At 45.9% G+C, this 17,652-nt stretch overlaps 1 protein-coding gene across 1 annotated transcript in view; it reads left to right on the plus strand.

Moving 5' to 3' along the window:
- EPHA4 (EPH receptor A4) overlaps positions 1–17,652 on the plus strand; it is a 95,151-nt gene that overhangs the window by 20,345 nt on the left and 57,154 nt on the right. Inside the window, exon 4 of the mRNA XM_084292154.1 lies at positions 14,781–14,936. Coding sequence (XP_084148280.1) covers positions 14,781–14,936 — 156 coding nt within the window. The remainder of the gene's footprint in view (positions 1–14,780; positions 14,937–17,652) is intronic.

The raw sequence follows: 17,652 nt of genomic DNA on the forward strand, positions 1-17,652 counted from the left end.
GGGCCAGCACCTGCAGCCCCAAGGCTCGCAGGCTGCCGCTGCCCTCAGCAGGTTTTCTGGTCTGAGAAGCCAGTGCAGATGAGCAGAGACCAGGAGGAGCCTGAGGCCGCTTCCTTTAATGCCTGGAGCCTGGGGCTCCTTGAGCAGCCCTTGACTTCAGAGGTGCCGTGCTCCCTCCTGCTTGGCTCAACTCTGCTTCCTCAGCTCGGGGCGCAGCCTCGGGGAGGGCAGGTTGGAGCTGCTCGCCTCAAACCCCAGCTCTGGAGGCTTTCTGATTCACGGGCTGCACCACTTGCTTAAACATCCTGCCTGCCTTCTCTGAAGGCAAGCGGTGCCCCAAATTACTGCGTAGCATAGACTCTTTAATAGCATGAGTTTGAGGGCTAACTTTGATATGGGCTGTGTAAGTGATGAATAATAGCTGCTTCATTCCTGGCAGAGGCTTTGGTGACAGGTATTGACGGAGCATTTAGTTAATTTTTGAACTCTCTTCCTCCATCCAAAGTTAAAAGCTGATCTCAGGCGGTCAGTGACATCCAGCAGGTAAACTAGATTGTTAAATCTCAACCCAACAGCTTGCTTTATGGTTCAGGAGCGCTGCTCAAACCATGCTGTGGCAACTAAGCGTGCTTGAAATTCACCCTGCAAATGCCTCATTATGTTCCTCCTTCACTGAGAGTTAGCAAATGGCTGGTCAGTGCAGTGAGAGGCAGGGCCTTTCCAAATTAAAAACAAACCAAAACCCACATAATTGTGAGGCATTGCCCAATTAATATACCCTGTCCCCAATTAATATACCCTGTCTTATCTAAGATCATGAAGAGCCTCTCTTGTGAGGGCCAAGGTTGTCTTCATAAAGAAGCATTATATAGATGTGCTTAAATATGCATAGAATGTTTATTGATTATTTGAAACACCTGAAAAAAGCCTTGCTTTTGTTATCTGGGAGACGAGGACAGATGTATTGTGTTCAGACTTGCAACATCTTTGAATCTTTAAGTCTAGAAGTAGAATTATTTTTCAAGTCTGAGTTGCATATAGCAAGGTTTAAGCAATGTCACTTGCCAAATGCTGAAAGGGGGCAGAGCAGGGGAGGGCTCTCCTCCATAGTAATGAGACAGATCTAAAGTACAAAAATAGGAAGTTTACATGCTGTTCTGTCCCTCCTGGCCTTGTATCTTCCTGTTGTTTTTTATTTTTAAACCCCCTGGAGAATATTTAGGCCGTCATTCCAGGCTTTTTTTTTTTTTTCTCACTGCCAGGGAGGATGTGCATGGGCTCTTAAATGAGAGTGACAGTGCCCACTTAATTGCCTTCAGACAGATTTCGATAATGCAGCACCTGCTGCACAGACCTTGCAGCAGGCTCCTGATAGCTGGCCCCGTACCCATGCGGTGCCGTAGCACAGCCGTTCTCCGATATAGCGCCTTGCACAAATCTGATTTCATGTCAGTCTTCTCTGTGCACAGCCCTTGAGTCTGATTCTCCTGTCTTACAGCTTTTACATCAGTGAAACTCCATTAATTACGAGAATTTCAATTTGCTACTTGAATTTATGTTGGTGTCGATGTGGAGAGACTCAGACCGTATGTTATTAAGCTGGTTTTATGAGAGTAGTGATCAGGCTGTTGAGTCATTACATCCATTTTACATTTTGAATTTTAATTGGTTTATGGAGCTTGTTAATTTTTGTTTAGTTTGTTAGTAGCTTATAAATGATTATCTTCTCTATCAAAAAAAGCTGCCAGTTCTTTCATCACTGCTTCTGCATGGTGCGACATCTTGCAAATATTCAGGAAGGATTTTATTCTAGATAACTAGATATTGTAGCTTCAAAAATACCGTCAGGTTTGTTTTGGTTTGTTTTCTTCTCCTTGTTACTAGGAACAGATATAATGCTCAAACAATGTGAGTAATGATCAAAACTTCTCAAACATCAGCTAATGTGGGAGATAAAACTACCCAGGTGACGAATTTATAAGCACAAGCATATAAAGCCATATGAGAAGTCATTATGGCCACCTTTTAAAATCATTTGTTGAGAGGGGTTTTAAAGTTTGTTTAAAATATCCTTAGCGTAAAGCTCCTGGGAATACGCAGCCACGGCATGGTATGCAAGTGACTCTGCGTGGGGTTTTCCATAGGCAGCTGTTCTGTGACCTTGCCCTACATGAGAAGTTGAAGACTTTCATTTCTGGATTACTCATTGCCCCCTCTGTATCACACGTTCACCTCAGCTTTCTAAAAATGCTGTGGCAAATCGCATTGCACTAATGGAAAGCGCTGTGGCCTAGAAAACAGCTTTTACTGCTGACAGAATGGGCTGACGAAGGCTGGGCTGGTAAGGTATGCTATTTTTGACTGTGAAAAGTGGCATATTCTAAAGGTTTGCTGAATGCGGTAATGTGATTTCATGTTCTTCTTTGTTAGTCATCGCTGGCTGCTGGTGATGGTAATGGATGTTGTTAATGTTAAACATTTAATCAGCTAAAGGATGTCTTGCTTTTCTTTCTCAGAATTTGAGAGGATTGTTATCAGTTCCGTATATTTTCTAAAAAGTCAGCTCAGAGAAGGTGACAAGAGATCTGCTAAATCCATTTGAGAAACTGTGAGTGCAAATGAATGATTATGTGAAAAGAATTCAGTCTTTTCACCAGCTAAGGAAGGAGATGCCTGCAGTAACCACTGGCTTGTACTCTCTTTCTCCAACCTTGCTGTGACCATTTAATGAGGTCTGATTCAGACTAATTCCCACAATCTGTAGGTTTTATTCCCTGCTGAGGCTGGAATATTTGGATGTCTGCTCAGACATATATTTTTCTTTTTAATTAGCACATCTGATTTTTTTTTCCAAGGCCACAACCTCTGTCCCAATCCAGGCAGGTGAAATTTCACAAGCACTTTATCATTGCTCATACCTCAAGCATCCGGACACACCTTTCTAATTGTCATTTGTATCCGCCTGTCATTGCCTCTGGCATTTGCTGAGTTCACATTTCCATGTGATTTACTGCAAAACATTTTGTTTAACAAGTCACTAACACACACTGACAGGGAAGTCCCCCTCAAGAAGCTGAAATAATGCTCGCCTTCATAGCTGCTTTCCTGAGAGAGATGGTAAAAAAAAAAATAAAAAATAAGTCATCAATCTGTTGGGATTGGTGCTTTAGACTCTGCACGTATGAAGAATTCTTGAGACTGGAAAACCCTGACCTTGAGCCTGTGAGTGCTTTGACTTGCAGATGCTTTCTGTCGTCGGCTGCGCGTGTAAGGAGGGGGACGAGCTCGGAGGCAGTGCTCCTAATCCCCGATTGCAGAACGCGGAGCGCAGCTGGGTCCTGAGTCAGCGTCAGCTCCGCCAGTGCTCGGTAACTATCGGTGGATGCTGAGGCTGCTCCTTCGCAGCAGTTCTGGGAAGGCTCTTGGTGCAGCAGGCAGCTCTTCTGCCCTGTGCACTCAGTGTCTTTGGTCGCTGTCTGGGTGTCCTGTGTGTTACAGGGGTAGAAACTGCCCTGGGTCACCCTTGCCCATGGGACGGGGACATCATGAGCTGGTTTTTAAGGCCAGGGATGAGCCCAGCGTGACTGCTCCCACATGGGAGCAACTTTCCCTGTTGCTTGAAGGCAATCTGGGGTAGGGGACTTCTAGTTTAGGTGTGTCATTTCCTCTCCTTCAGTTATATGTTCAAACGTCATGCCCTTCTGAAGCCCTAAAATGACTGCGCCGGGGAAAAGGCGTGTTTGTGTGTTTCTGAGTAATGTCACCAAGCATTCGCAATGTCAAAACCCACTTACTGTTGACAAAGGTGATTCATATGGGTCTTTCAAAAGATTGCTTATGTACCATGATGAGTTGGGCACAACTTAAAAAATAGCTCTCTTTAAGTGGCACATCTACAAAATGTAAGCAAATGCATAAAAATAAAATATGGGGAAATATCCATCTCCCCCCTCCCCCAGCTAGTGGCTGATCTCATGCAGCCGGAGCTCTGCCTGGCACCGTGCAAATTTACTGGCCCATTAGTGGCTGCTGTTTGACTGCACCTTCACAAAGGAAAAATACATCTAGGGAATAAACCTGACACATCAGACACGCCATAACCAATGCATTGCAGCCCCTGCTTTTCTTCACTCTGCGCTGCTCAACTGCCCCAATTTTTCATTATGAACAAATTTCTCCGTTTGGTTCTGTTAGCAAACCCCGGGTTTGTGTGTTTGAGTGCATATCTCTTAACAAAAGAATGCAGGCAAGCAAAAGTTTGAAGTAATTGCATATAATGAACAAGGAAAATCAATACACTGGTCTGAGCACTAGCATCCAAAAGTACAGATTCTCCTGTGTTTTCCTGATAGGCTAAGGCAGATTTTGGTAATCTCATGATGCTGTGTTTGAAAATTCACGCAAAGGGCAGTCCTCAAAGGAGTTCTGCCTGGGAAAGCCTGACAGATTTGGCAGTGACTAGCTGTTGGGGTCAGAGGCAAAGTGCAGGTCGTGCTGTTGTGGGGTGGGCAGGGGGGAGAAGTCCCTGGTGGCCATCGGTAGCCATGGGGCTCTTCTCGAGGGTTGTTCGTGGAAGGTGCACGCATGAAGCCCGACAGGCACAGGCATACTGGGAAGGCAGCGAAGCTTTGCACGGGGTTCTCTCGTTTGAGATGTGCTGACTAATAGCTGACAGAGGGAGAGGGAAAAAGGGGAATGTTTCTGCTCAGCTGGGGTTTGGAAGCAGAGGTTACTCGGTGTGATTTTGGGACCTCAAAGGAAAGTGAGATGTGTGCGCTGAAAAGAGGCGGCAGGTGTGTGGTCCCCTTACTGGCCGTATTTTTAAAACCTCGCTCTCTTAGACTATCCCAAATGCAGCTGGGACACCACCGGTAGCACCCTGTGTTAACTGCCAAGGCACAATTAAGCCTCGATATGGTGTGGTGCGTGAGATAAGTCGTGCTCAGAAGAGCCGCGCGCTGATAGCGCTTATCGCAGCAGGAGGAGCGCGGGCGATGGGCGAGGATGTGAGTCACGCGCCAGGCCTCGCTGAGACTCGGGGCCAAATTCCTTTCCTAGGGTGAATTTTTGTGGCCTGGATTGAAGTCAGTGGTGCTTTTGGCCATTTCTAACTAGCTGTTGCTTACCACAATGAATTTCTTTGTTTATTATCTTGCGCTAATTTATGTATCGTGTGGATATTTGAATAAATAGATCCGTCATGTCAGCTACGAGGGCTTCTGAGCCAAAAATGTGATGTTATTGTCAGGTTTATTTGCCAATAGTTTCATAGGAGATGCTTTTCCAGATTACAAGCAAAATGATGTTTGTTTTGCCACTTTCTCCTAACCAGCAGCCACATGCCATCATGCAGGAATGGGAAAGGAAGCTTTCCTCTTACCCCACTGCCAGGTAGAGGACTGCTCACCCAGGGCCAATCGCAGCAATCATTGTTCATGTCAAACATCAGCTTCTGCAGCTTGCTTCCCTGAGATTTTGTTTAATTTCATTTATTTATATGCCTTCTTATGCAAAACGAAGCTTCTCTCATCCCAGAACTCTTGAAGAAAAGCTTGGCTTAAAACGTTCATCAAATGGCTGCCTCCATCTCAACAAACAAACAAACGAACTTTCAGATATTACCAAGCAATATGCCTGCTGAACACCTGGGCCAAATCCTGTGTTCTTAGAGCAGCAGCTGTGCTGTAAGTCTGTGGGTTATCTGGACCCCGAAGATGGACGGGCTGCGTCGCGATATGAAGATGCCGTACATCAGCTAAAATGAGTTAGCACCTGGTGTGTCTCAGGAGTTCATGATAGGAGAGAATTTAAAAGCTCAGTTCGGCTCATGCTGTAATTTCCCCTATCCAAAACTCCTGGCAGCCACCCATGAAACCAGAGTAAGCCTGGTTGGTTATTCTTTCTGAACTTCATTTCTGCTGGGGCCACTGAAGCAGGTCCTGCAGGCCAGCCCGAGACGTGCAGCACCCATCTCAGTGGTGGCGAGCTGGGAGCTGTCCTGCAGCGCCTGCCCATCGCTCCATCGCTCTTCCTCGCTGATCCCTCGGGGCGTCGCGATAGGCAGCCCTGTGCTGCCAGCCGGCACCTAACCCTGGGCACCTGTGCTCCGAGGGATGTCTTTCTCCGCAGATAATTCCCTCTCTTGCTTTTATTTATTGGTGATAAAAGACTGTCACAGATAAATAAGCATGTTCTCACTTGACTTGATAATTTACATGGCATTGCTGAAGGTGATTTATAATTTATACATGGAAAGGATTTGCTGATCTCATTAATAACTTTCCAAACGCCCAGATAAACGTGCTATCGCTCTAAATCAAGTCAGCTTGAAACAGCCAAGGTATTCACCTGCAAGGGCTTTTGGCGCTCCGCTCTTTCCCAGACAAGAGATGTTTGACAAAAGAATGTGGGAACTGCCAAGATGCGTTTCCCCTCGCAGCCACCCAGATCACCCTAAGGTGGGAGATTTCATCTATTCCCGCTAAATTATGCACTCTCTGTTGAAAGGCTTGTTGACAGGAGCAGATTCCCAGCTCTTTTGATTTTTAAATAGGGACAGCGTTTCACAGCTTGGAGCATCCAGCCCATGCTGGCATTTCTCTGCTTTCCCTCCGACCATCCTGCCACAGCCAGTGATGCAAAAGAGCAGGTAAACAACCTCCGTGAGCCTCCTCTGCCGAGGCTGGAAGAGGGGAGCTGAGACAGCCCTGGATATTCCCCGCTGAGGCTGCCAGGCTGTTGCCATGAGATTTTGTTTCATCAGAAGTAATCACCTCCTCTCTCGTGCGGGCGCCTCGTTATCTGGAGATCTCCGAGTGCTCTGTACGCACTTATTGCTTAATTAAACCTCACAACAGCTTTTCAACGCATCTATTGTGAATTTTATTGCCACTTTGTAAGTGGATAAACTGAGGCAGGGATGCTGAAGTTTACGCTCTGGGTGTCGGTGCAGTTGCTCCCTTCAAATAAGGGGCCCCGAGGAACGGCCCTGCTTTCCCTTCCCTGCTCTCTGCTGCTCTCCTGTCCCTAACTCTGGTGAGAAGGAGTTGTCCTCACCGACACCCTCAGGGAGATGGCCTGGAGGTTACTGAGCAGAGGCTGAGGCCAGACCAGCTGGAAAGAGAAGATCTCACCTCGCTGCGAGGCACCAGGCTGCAGTGAGAGCAAGCGCAGAAGGACGGCTTCCAGATGCCTCCCTGAGTATTTTTGTGAATTGGACCAGTATGGAGCAAATCCCCAGCCTCGCTGTCACATCTAGGCTAGAGTTGTGGAAAAAAGAGAAGCAGTGGGCGGTTTTAGTCATTCTCCTCCGCGTTCAGAACATCTTTGGTGGAGAATGCCAAATCTGAACAAATCTGCACGGCACCGTGTCGGGCACCTCCTCAGAAAGGTGCGATCTGCATAGGATAAAGAAACGTACAGCTTGGGACGTAGAAGGAGAAAAGGACAAACAATCGAGCTGCTGTTTTCCTCTCTTGTTGAAATTAAGCTCTGTGATGATCTTTGCATCAGTAATGAACTAAAAGTGGTCGTGCACTCCAAATAGCAAAGGGCAAAGAAGAGAGAAGCAACTCATCAGTGTATGACCCTCTCTAAAATGTCAGGGGTAATCAAGTGTGAAGTACTTAATGGATCATGATTTGCACGCCACCATTTTGATTGATGTACTACTTAGGAGAGGATTGATAGTTTTTTACAGTGATGTTGATGGGAGGCTCCCAGAAGTACCTCTGCCTATTTTCTCTGAAGCGGGGCAGAGCCACGCATCCAGGGTCCGTGTGAGACAGTCAAAAATAGTGCAGTTGTTATCTGGTTGCATACACCCTGATCTCACCAGAACTGTCTATATTTAGGCATCTTCCAAAACCTTTGTGTCAAGCAGTTCTCTGGGGAGATAAAAATAGCTTTTCGTTCTTTTTTAAGTCGCGTGGCACAGCCATGGAGAGAGGATGTGACGATTACACCATATTAAGGCATCTTGCTGGAGCTCCAGAGGAATCAGCTCGAACTTTGTTCCGGACGGTCCCCGGTTAACCCAAGTATGAAAAGGAAGAAGCCGCGTGTGTATGTGGATGTGTGCGTGTGCACTTGCAGAAGCAGCTGGTTTCTGGTTTGCTGGCAGGACCTGGCTCCGTGGCAGTGGTGGTACAAGTTCAAACAGTAGCCGAAAACATCCCAGCTCTGCTGCAGCGAGCGGCATTCCTCCCGCACAAAGGAAACAGCATTAAAGGATTTATAGGCAGGATGAATCCACAAATTCTTGTCAATAGACAATTCCTTAGAGGGGATTAATGTAATAATTACTCGCGGCAAATTGCAATTCCTCATTAGCATATATAAAGTAAAGGCACCTTTAAAATAACCGAAAATAACACGTTGGATGCGCGTTAGCACCTTGGCAGCACTCGTTCTTTTTTAGCACAAGGCTTCAGCTGATGACAGCTGATGCCCGGGTTGGGAGCAAACAGATGCATGAAACAGTAATGCTGGGGCTCCGTGTTAATAGTGTTAGGTCTTTCCATTTCAAGCTGCTACTACGCTGTGTCGCAGGCTTTATCTAATTTAGGAAATTTAATTGCCTTTTTACGGAGCTGTTAAAATTCAGGAGATGAGAGGTAATCCCAGGCTGGCCGGACAGTGCTCTGAGATACAGATCTCTGCTCCCTTCAGTGCTGGCAGGGCTGGGGAGAGGCGCTTGTAAGCAGGTCTCCTGACAAGGGGATTAGGGTTTGTTAATGTGGAGATTTAGGACAATTAATCAGCTTTCACTAGAGCAGATTGTAAAACCTTAGTAATAATGTGATTTTTTTCTGTAAAATTTAGTTTCTTAACAGAACAAGAAACCCATTATTTTTCTGTTTCTTAAAAAAAATAGATCTTAGATTGGCTTAAAAATCTGTTAGAAATTCTCCTCTTGCTGCTTCTGTTCGGGGGAAACTGTCAAATTGTTTTTCTAATTGAGTAATTATTTGAAACTGATTAGTTGACTCATCCCCTAAACCTCACAGCTTGGAGAAAGGTGATTAAACTTTCAAAGTTGGATGAAGTCTGCGCCAGAGCACGGCGACAGCTCGAGCAGAGGCGCAGAGCGTCCGAGGGCTGGGCTCGGCAGCCTCCCAGCGCCACTCGCAGCGAGGACCAGCAGCCCGATGCCACCTTCTGGGGCGAGGGGACTCACCTCACCAGGGCTTATTGCTTGAATACACTTTTGAGCAATGCCTTAACTCTGTTTTTGTCGGATTAATGAATGAATGAGAGTATTAATTCTTGCCAACACCGTGGAGGTGGTGAGTGCCCGGTTCAGCAGCACGTCCCTATTCGCTGAGCTGCGTGAAGGCGCTGAAGTTGTGCGTGCTGCACGGCCTCTGCCGAGCCGCACAGGGCACCTGCGGGTGGCTGGGGTGTCCTTCTGCCTTTTTGTTTTAATTTCAGACAAAAAAAAAAAAAAAATGTGGCAGATATTAAGTCCAGGGGCTGCTTTTCCTTTTGCAATGTCTTGATGCTGGAGCCGAGCCTCCCAGCGTGGGGCTGGGAGCAGCTCGTGTGGGCGGTGTTGGCGGTGCTGATGGAAGATCAGGGCAGCATCAGAGATCGGCAGCGATCATGGTGTGGAAAACATCCAACTGACAAAGCAGAGCGAGTAGCATACAGCAAGAGCAAAGATGGGCACTGCATATGTAGGCTGTTTTTGCTAATTCATAGAAATATGATATTTTCGGTGTGTGTATTTTTGGAGAGTTTTTTTCGCAGTTGATCTATCAACTGCGTGGCAAGCTTAAGAATAATTCTTAATAGTTTTTAGAATAAAAGCTAACTGAGGTTCGCTGGATGCTTTGTTTGGCCTTGGTTTTACCCCTTGTGTTGGCTGCGCGGCCCTCCGGGTGCAGCAGGGTCTGCGAGCGGGGTGCTACAGGAGGCTGAGCGGGGGGGCACCTGTGGAAGTTAGCGGGACGTGGGCAGGTCTGTGGGACCTGGTGGGACGGTGGGACCTGAGGGTGCTGAGGGGTTTGGCTGGTGTCAGTGCAGGGCTTTGGAAGGCCGTGGCAGTCAGTGGCTTGCAGATAGCAGCCAGCACCTCATCCTTTGATCTGCTGGAGGCTTCCACGTGCTGCTGTGACCCTACAGCCACTGCGCCTTCTGTGCTCGGGACACTGCCTTCCTTGTTCCTGCGTGGCAGTGCCACAGGGATACGGGCTCAGCTTTTCCCCTTGGAGATAGACAGGAGTTAAAGCCATGGAGCTCATTTTAATTTGTGGAGATCATACAGTCATTATTAATAAGAGGCAAAATAGGAGGTAAAGATCTTTCAGTATGAACATCAAAGGAATCTGACTTTACTTGGGAACAGCGTTTGGTGCCTCGCATCTAATTCTGCAACCTGACTTTTAAGAAATAGAAGCCACTTTTTTTTTTTCTTTTTTTTTCCTTTTCACCCGCTGGCTTCTAAGGATCTTTATTTATCACCCTCAGGGGCATTACAGTGAGTAATTAGATTGGACCAGGAGAACGACTTAATTTTACAAGAAACTCATTAATTCATCCTATTTAAAATCTTCTCATTTCACCCAAAAACCAATTATGCTTGTAGTGGCAATGATCTGGAAAGGCATTGTCTCGCAGGCATGAGGGGGGCCACTGGGACTCCCATGGTATTCATGTCGGGGAGACAAGGGTGACTCCCTTTCTTTGACTTTTAGGTCAAAAGAACTAGTCACTGGGACAGCTTGACAATTAGAAAACCCTGATGAGCATTTGGAACTAAAACAGCTGTACAATAACAGAGGGGTTCATGGTTCGGGGCAGAAAGCTCATCAAAAGAGGCTATCCAAACAATTGAGTTCTATAATTAACACACAAAAATCTGCTCAGAAATGGTAATAACAGTAAAAGAGAGCTGAGAAGATGCTGCCTACTTATGTGGCAGATGTGGTTTTGTTACAATCTGAGAGAGAAAATCCATCCTTTCAAAGAATAGGAAGAACATTAGAGGGGGAAAATAAAACTAACTTTTTATTCCTAAGGGCGCAATTAAAGCAAGAGCTTAAAATACTTTCACACGGGCAGGAGCTGTAGAAAAAGTAACCACTGATGAAAAACATGTAATGTGCTATCAAAGCATTTGATGCACAAATTTCTTTTCTCGATGAAATTTAGGAGCTCGACACTGACGTATCTGTTCTTACGTTATTTGCGCTGTCCTTCAGTTAACCAAGAATATTATTCCAGGATTTTTCATCAAAGTCGGCTACCATCGTTGACTTTAACCCCCCGGATTGTTAGCTGTGTTACTCACTTGCCTGCCTTAATAAATGTTGCTGGTGGTGCGCCGGTGCCTTCTGGGCAGGGGGGCGCGGCGGGAGCCCATTTCTCATTCAGCTCTGCTCCCACCCTGGGCTCCGTCCAGGCTGCGGGCGCCCCCCTTGCAGAGAACGCGCTTGGAGGTCGCAGATTCGGCACCGTGATTTACAAGGGGGCTGCTCTGCAGCCCGGGTTTCCTGTGCCCAATTTATTTTTTTTGAACAATTTTAAATACGCAAGAAGAATGCTTTTTAAAGATTTTTTTATTCCCCCAAATCAGAGAAAAATCAAAGCCTATTTAAAAAAGGGTTTACGATTTATTTAATACTTAGATTTTATTGTAGCTGTGACTAAAAAGATATTACTGGGACCACATCCATTAGGAGATAGGTTTTTAAATTCTGAAATTGCTGGCTGAAATTTTCTAATGGAAAATTCAGCATTTGGCGAGAGCAAGCAAGCAGACTTTCCAGCCCACACATGCATTCTTTTTTTTTTTTTTTTCTTCTTCTTTTTTAAAGAAAACCATAGGAGTCAGAAAATCAGCTTTTAATGAGAAAACGGGGTTTGAAAAACAGCTTGAGAAAAATTTGCATAGAGATTTGACTGAAGCTTCATGATTCTTTGGAACAGTTTTTGCAATTTTAACATGTATCACTGGTAAATTAAAAAAATAAATAAATAAAAAATCACCCAGCAATGTTTGGTAAATCCTGTCTCACTTTCAGAGAAATATAAATTAAATAGATTTATACGTTGGAACTCAAAGATATCAGCGTAATTACTTCATGCTGGTGTCCATTTAGAATCAATGTGATTTGTTCTGAGAAAAAGCCGAGAGCTTTCTCATATTGAAAATATTTTTGTTTGACAATTTTCCTTGGAAATAGTGCAGATGGTTGTAACCTTGTTATGGTTGTGGGTGATCTGAATGTGAGAAAAGATTTCTCCGTGTTTTTTTCTTTTTTTTTTTTTTTAAGCTAACAGAAAGAACTAATTAAGGCAAAGCTAAGGAATTGAACTCAAAGTTTGCATTGCACATGTGAACTAATCTTTTTACAATGGTATCTTTCGAAAGCTGTGTAAGGACGCCATTCATGCCCTGTCTCACCCGGCAAATCCTTCCCAGAAAAGCAGCAGAATGGAGATTTGTCCTGAGCGAGCCGTAAGGAATTTCAGGGACAGGTTGTGTCCAGGCTGCTGCCTGCTGAACCAGTAACCTACCCAAACGCCCGGCCGCAGCCTGAGCAGAGCGAAGCTCTTCATGCGAGGAGCTGCTCCTCCAGGATTAGTTTCAAGTTTTTGGGTGACGGTACCACGGAGATGTCTCGGTTTAACGCAGTGTTTTCCAATCCTGTTTTGTGCCATGTGCTGCCATGGGCACACTAAAATGAAGAGGGCAGCCGCTGATTTTGTGCAGCTGAAGCAAAATGGCTGTGTGCGCTTTAGGAGCAGCCCCTGCCTTCAGAGAGCTTTCTTCAGGTCCTGAAATATTAATGATCTTGGCTTAATATAGTAGAAAACAAAATACAGCGCATGAAACAAAGGGGAAAAAATCCTTGGATTAGAGTCTGTTGACCTTGCAGTATCCACTGTATCCGTTTGGTCCCTGTAAAGAAGAGGGGGAGGAATGGTCCCAAAAACCTGTGACATTTCTCTACCTTTCCAATAACACATTACAGCTGGTGCAGGGTTGTTTGTCTCTGAGTACTCGAATACTGTGAAAAAGCAAAAGGCAGCTCATCATTTAATAATTTCTGTGAACTGTCATGCTCATGTTCAAAGTAATGTTAGTTTGCGTGTTTTATTTTAAAAACCTTGAATAATGGATGGGAGCAGTTAGCTTGCTCTCCTCTTGTACTGTTTTTTTCCCCATCCCTTCTCTTTATGTGTGGCCGTAGGGTCCCATCCGTGGGTACCTGCTCTGGCTGTGCACGGGCCTGGCCATGTTTCTGATCTGAGCTGCAACCACAAAACCTGGGAGTGAGATCTCAGATCAGATCCTGCCACTCGGCTGGGCCATGCAGCGATAGCACAGCTCCCTCTCCACATATTGCAGTCGTAGGATGAAAGGAAAGGTAATTGTCCTCCCTGCGATTCCTCCCTCCAGAGCTCCCCTTGCTTTTTTCATGGGATCCCCAAGGCCATTGGAAGCGTGGCCAAAAAGCACCTTGCGTGTTGAACCTGATCTGCTTGTGGGATGTATATAAACTCTGGGAGCATGTCCTAGTCATTTGGGCGATGTGTTTTGGTACAATCCTCTGGTCCAGGGGCAGCCAAAGCGGGTTGATGTCCCAGTGCTTTCACGGGTGGCACACAGCACGTCCTAAAATCAGGGCTCGGTAAGGAAGTGCCAGAAATGGCTTTGGTTAGCGTGCGAAGGAACTTGCCTCTTCATAAATGTGTTCCTCAAATCCCTTCCCGTTCCCAATTTGGACAGCTTCATAAAAGAAAGAGGGAAGGAGGAGAGGGGCTGGTGGAAGGCAAAGCAGGAGAGGTGGCCCAGTGTGGGCTTGGGGCAGGTGGGAGCTGCATCTGGTGAGCCCTAAAGGTATTGTAGGTGATAAGTGGCAAGAGTGAGTCACGCAGCAAGTGCTGGGACCACCTTTCCTTTTTGCACGATTGCGTGCTCACGTCTTCCCTCGTCTCCATAGCGCTGAACGCCAGTGGTGACGGTGGGCTTTTATCTGTAGCCAAGGGAGTTGTTTCTGGGATGCCATACCTGTTAGCCGCTATTAAAAATGTGTTATTAGTGATACTAATGAGTTTTTTTCCAAGTGATATAGAAGCAGCCACCCGTGTAAGCATTGCATTTGTGAAGATGATGTCACGGAAAGCTTGCCAAGCCGCACATGGGTCCTTGTGCCAGCGGTGCAGTCACTGATGGGCCCTGGCTTCGGGGAGGGAGAGCATCACTGATTTCCTCCCCGGGGGGGGAAGGAGCCAAACGAATCCTGCCTTGCCAGGAGGGAGACGAGCTGTTTCCGGGCATGGCAGGCTGAGGGCCTCTCTGCCAATCGCAGTGGGTTCCTCTCCCACTCCCTCTTCAAAATTGGCAGTGTCTGGCTGTCAGCTGCCATTCCTTAAGTGGTCACAGAATAAACCAATCGCACCCCTTTTGTTGTGCTCCGTGTGTGTGTGTGAATGCAGGTGGACATGGGTTAAGCGATGTGTTAACTCCGTGGTAAGCACAAAGAGGCAGCTGATTTTCTGGCAGTGTCAACACAAGACCATATTTTTTTTTTTTTTTACCATCTCCAAGCCAGCTTTTAGAATGGCTCTTGTTGGAATTAGAAATCAGTATATCCTGACATAGGAGTACTCATTAAGAGTGTGATGATTGTTAATTCTTCACCTGGGGCTAAGAGGACATCATTAGATCTTTTTGAAATGTCTCCTTCCTCGATTTTGAATAAGTAAGCCAGCAATTTATGATCGCATCCTAGGCAAGTAACACTCTCCCTTCCTGTTCCTCCATGTAGCTTGCAAAATCGGATACTACAAGGCGCTCTCGACAGATGCTGTGTGTGCCAAATGCCCGCCTCACAGCTACTCCATCTGGGAAGGCTCTACCTCCTGCACCTGCGACCGGGGCTTTTTCCGAGCTGAAAATGATGCAGCATCCATGCCCTGCACTCGTAAGTTGGTCTTTAAGCAGTCTCTTTCCCTTTCGACATTTATTTCCTCTGTCTTTCTCCAAATGTGCATGGGTGGCATGTTGCCTGGAGAGCTGTGTCCAGGAAGTGTCCGATTTCTGACAGCAGTGGTCGGTAGCTCCTGCAGTCCTTTGCAGTTGCAGTCTGCATTTTGGATCATCTTCTGGGAGAGAAAACGTTTAGTTTTCAGCCCAGAATTCCTAACAGTGGCACAATTGCGCTGACCCTTGAGAGCTTACAGCCTAAATAAATGAGGAGCTGCAAGAGGAGTGACTTGCAGACGTCTATAACAGAGTTGGGTCTAATTACGGGTCTAATTTCCAGTCTGAGCACCTGTCCCATAGATCACAACACTTTTCATCGTCTTAAATGTTGATATTTCTAAAAATTGTTTCAGGTTTTCTTATAATTATGTTACATAGGGTAAATATATAATATTTATAATTCCATTAAATACTGAATTTGCTCAAAATGTTGCTGGTGATCCTTAGGAGCATAAAAACGTTCCTCTGAAAAGAATGGTAATAATAAATCTGAAACCATAATGAAACAAACCCAACAAAATAGGGTTTATTTTATCCTTTGTGTATAAATACATCGTGCACAGCAAATGGAATTATGCTTTAGTTCCACCAGAACGTTTTCAGCATGGGGAATAAGAGGCGTAGCGCGCTGTGCGCACCCGCAGAGTTACTGGAACAGCTCCTTCTCCTCTGTGTCAGCTAATGGTTTAGGCAGCCAAAGACCTGGGATTCTAGACATGCCCTGGTGTTAAATCGTGATCATCTAGAGCTTTGGTTTTCGTTTCTATAGGAGCAGAGCAGTTTGAAACAATAAGTGAAAGGGTTGTGTTTTGCTAGGGGATATCCATGTGTGGCTTTCCCTGAAAGCCATTGGAAATGCTTCCAGATTTTTGGAGCTCAGCTGTATATTTATGTAGTGTGTGTGTGTCTGTGAGGGAAGGCTGAGATATTTCTTTTGTAACGTTTTAATATATTCCAAATTCATTTTAGAGAGATGACTCACATTTGTTTAAATCTTAATTTCTCCCTTACAAGGCAGAAACAAAGCATGTCCATAACTCAGCAGCACTCATCCTTTCCCCACACCCCCTTGATTTGAGCTCTTCCTCAGCAATCTCCTTCCTTTCAGCTGTAAGCTCTGCTGGGTGGTGGTTAAGCAGGTCTGGGCATAGGCAGGAGCAGCTGCTTTTGCTTAGCAAGAAAGCAGAGAGGTCCCTGTGACCCTTGCCAAACATTGACTGGGGATGGAGGTCTAGCTATGTTGTGAAACCTCGCTGAAGTGGGTAAGATCATGCTTTTTATAACACAATTTACAGTGGAAGATGTAAAGCCTGACAATTTTGTTAGGGAAAATGTATTTTTGCAACAATAAAACTGTTGTCACAAGATACATCCTAAATAACATTATAGCAGCAAAAGTTTCTCATAAAGCCCTGGTTGCAGTGAGTGATATCCTGACCAAACCGAAATCAAATTAGTAATCAGCTGGTTGAATTTAACTAGGCATGTGCAGGGACCAAAGTCTGAAGGGAGAGCAAAACACTTCCAGATGGGGGAATTGTGAACAAATGATATGTATGTTTGCTTGCAGCATGCTCTCCTGCAAGCTTAGCCCTTTTTTGTCAAGTCTTGGGCCTGCTGCTGGCAGCCTTCCCCACTCTGGTCTTCGGAGGTCAGTCAAAGTTGAAGTCTCCGATCTCGGTCTTTTACACTGCAAATGTGAAGAGTGAAAAAGAGAGGGCAAGGGCCACGGTGCTGCTCTCAGTCTTCATCTCTGCAGCATCTAGGAGGACTTGGCACGCAGAGGCAGGCCGATAGCACGATCCCACGGCCGTCTGGCCCTGGGAAACAGGCCTGTCTCTGGAGATCCCATTTCAGAGCTTGGAATACACCAGCAGCTTAAAAGCTGTTTTTGCTGTGATCCAAGGTGAAGGAAGACCCAGAAGTTATTTCTGAGCTGGCTCTTGGGGCGGCTTTGTTTGCTGCCACCTTCTCTTTGAGGTTGCCTCAGCAGAGCTTGAACATGGCTGTGGTGGTGCTACCTGCACGGGCATGACACAGCCCATGTGGCACAGGCCCGCGGCACATGGGGACGGTGGGGCCACTGCTTGCCGTGCTCCCGGACCAAGTGGCCATCTCCCTGGTGTTTGAGGCAAGTGACAGAAGCCGTTTAAAGGGCTCCTGCTGAAGGAAGCCCCTCCGGAAGAAACTCCCCGTTTGTCCGCCCTTCCTGACAAGATGCGGAGACGGAAGGGAGCATAAACATCAAAGGTTTGTTCAGACGGATTCAGACTCTAATCAGTTCTTACCAGTTGGTTAAACCAGGTGACAAACCCAATTCCCTTGTGCTGACAGCCATAATAATCAGGCACCTTCTTTGTTCATTATGGTCTCTTTAACCCTGGTATTCTCATTCAGCCCAGCATTTAGTAATCACTCAGTGTGACGGCACACTAATGAAGAAATAAAACGCAGTATCTGAGATCCATTCTTCTAGCAAAAAGATAGACTCTGCTCCACTGGCCTGTAAAATCAGGTTTCTGTTCACTTGGAGAACTATTAGACCAGGTGAATATAAGTAACATCAGGTAATTTGGAGAGAACACCTGGAATAGACTGAGGATTGATACTTTCTTTATTATTTCTAAACAATTTTTGAGATGAAGAACTTCAGG

Source organism: Netta rufina, assembly GCF_964035555.1.
Source record: "Netta rufina genome assembly, chromosome: 9".
In the NCBI taxonomy this organism is placed as follows: Eukaryota; Metazoa; Chordata; class Aves; order Anseriformes; family Anatidae; genus Netta; species Netta rufina.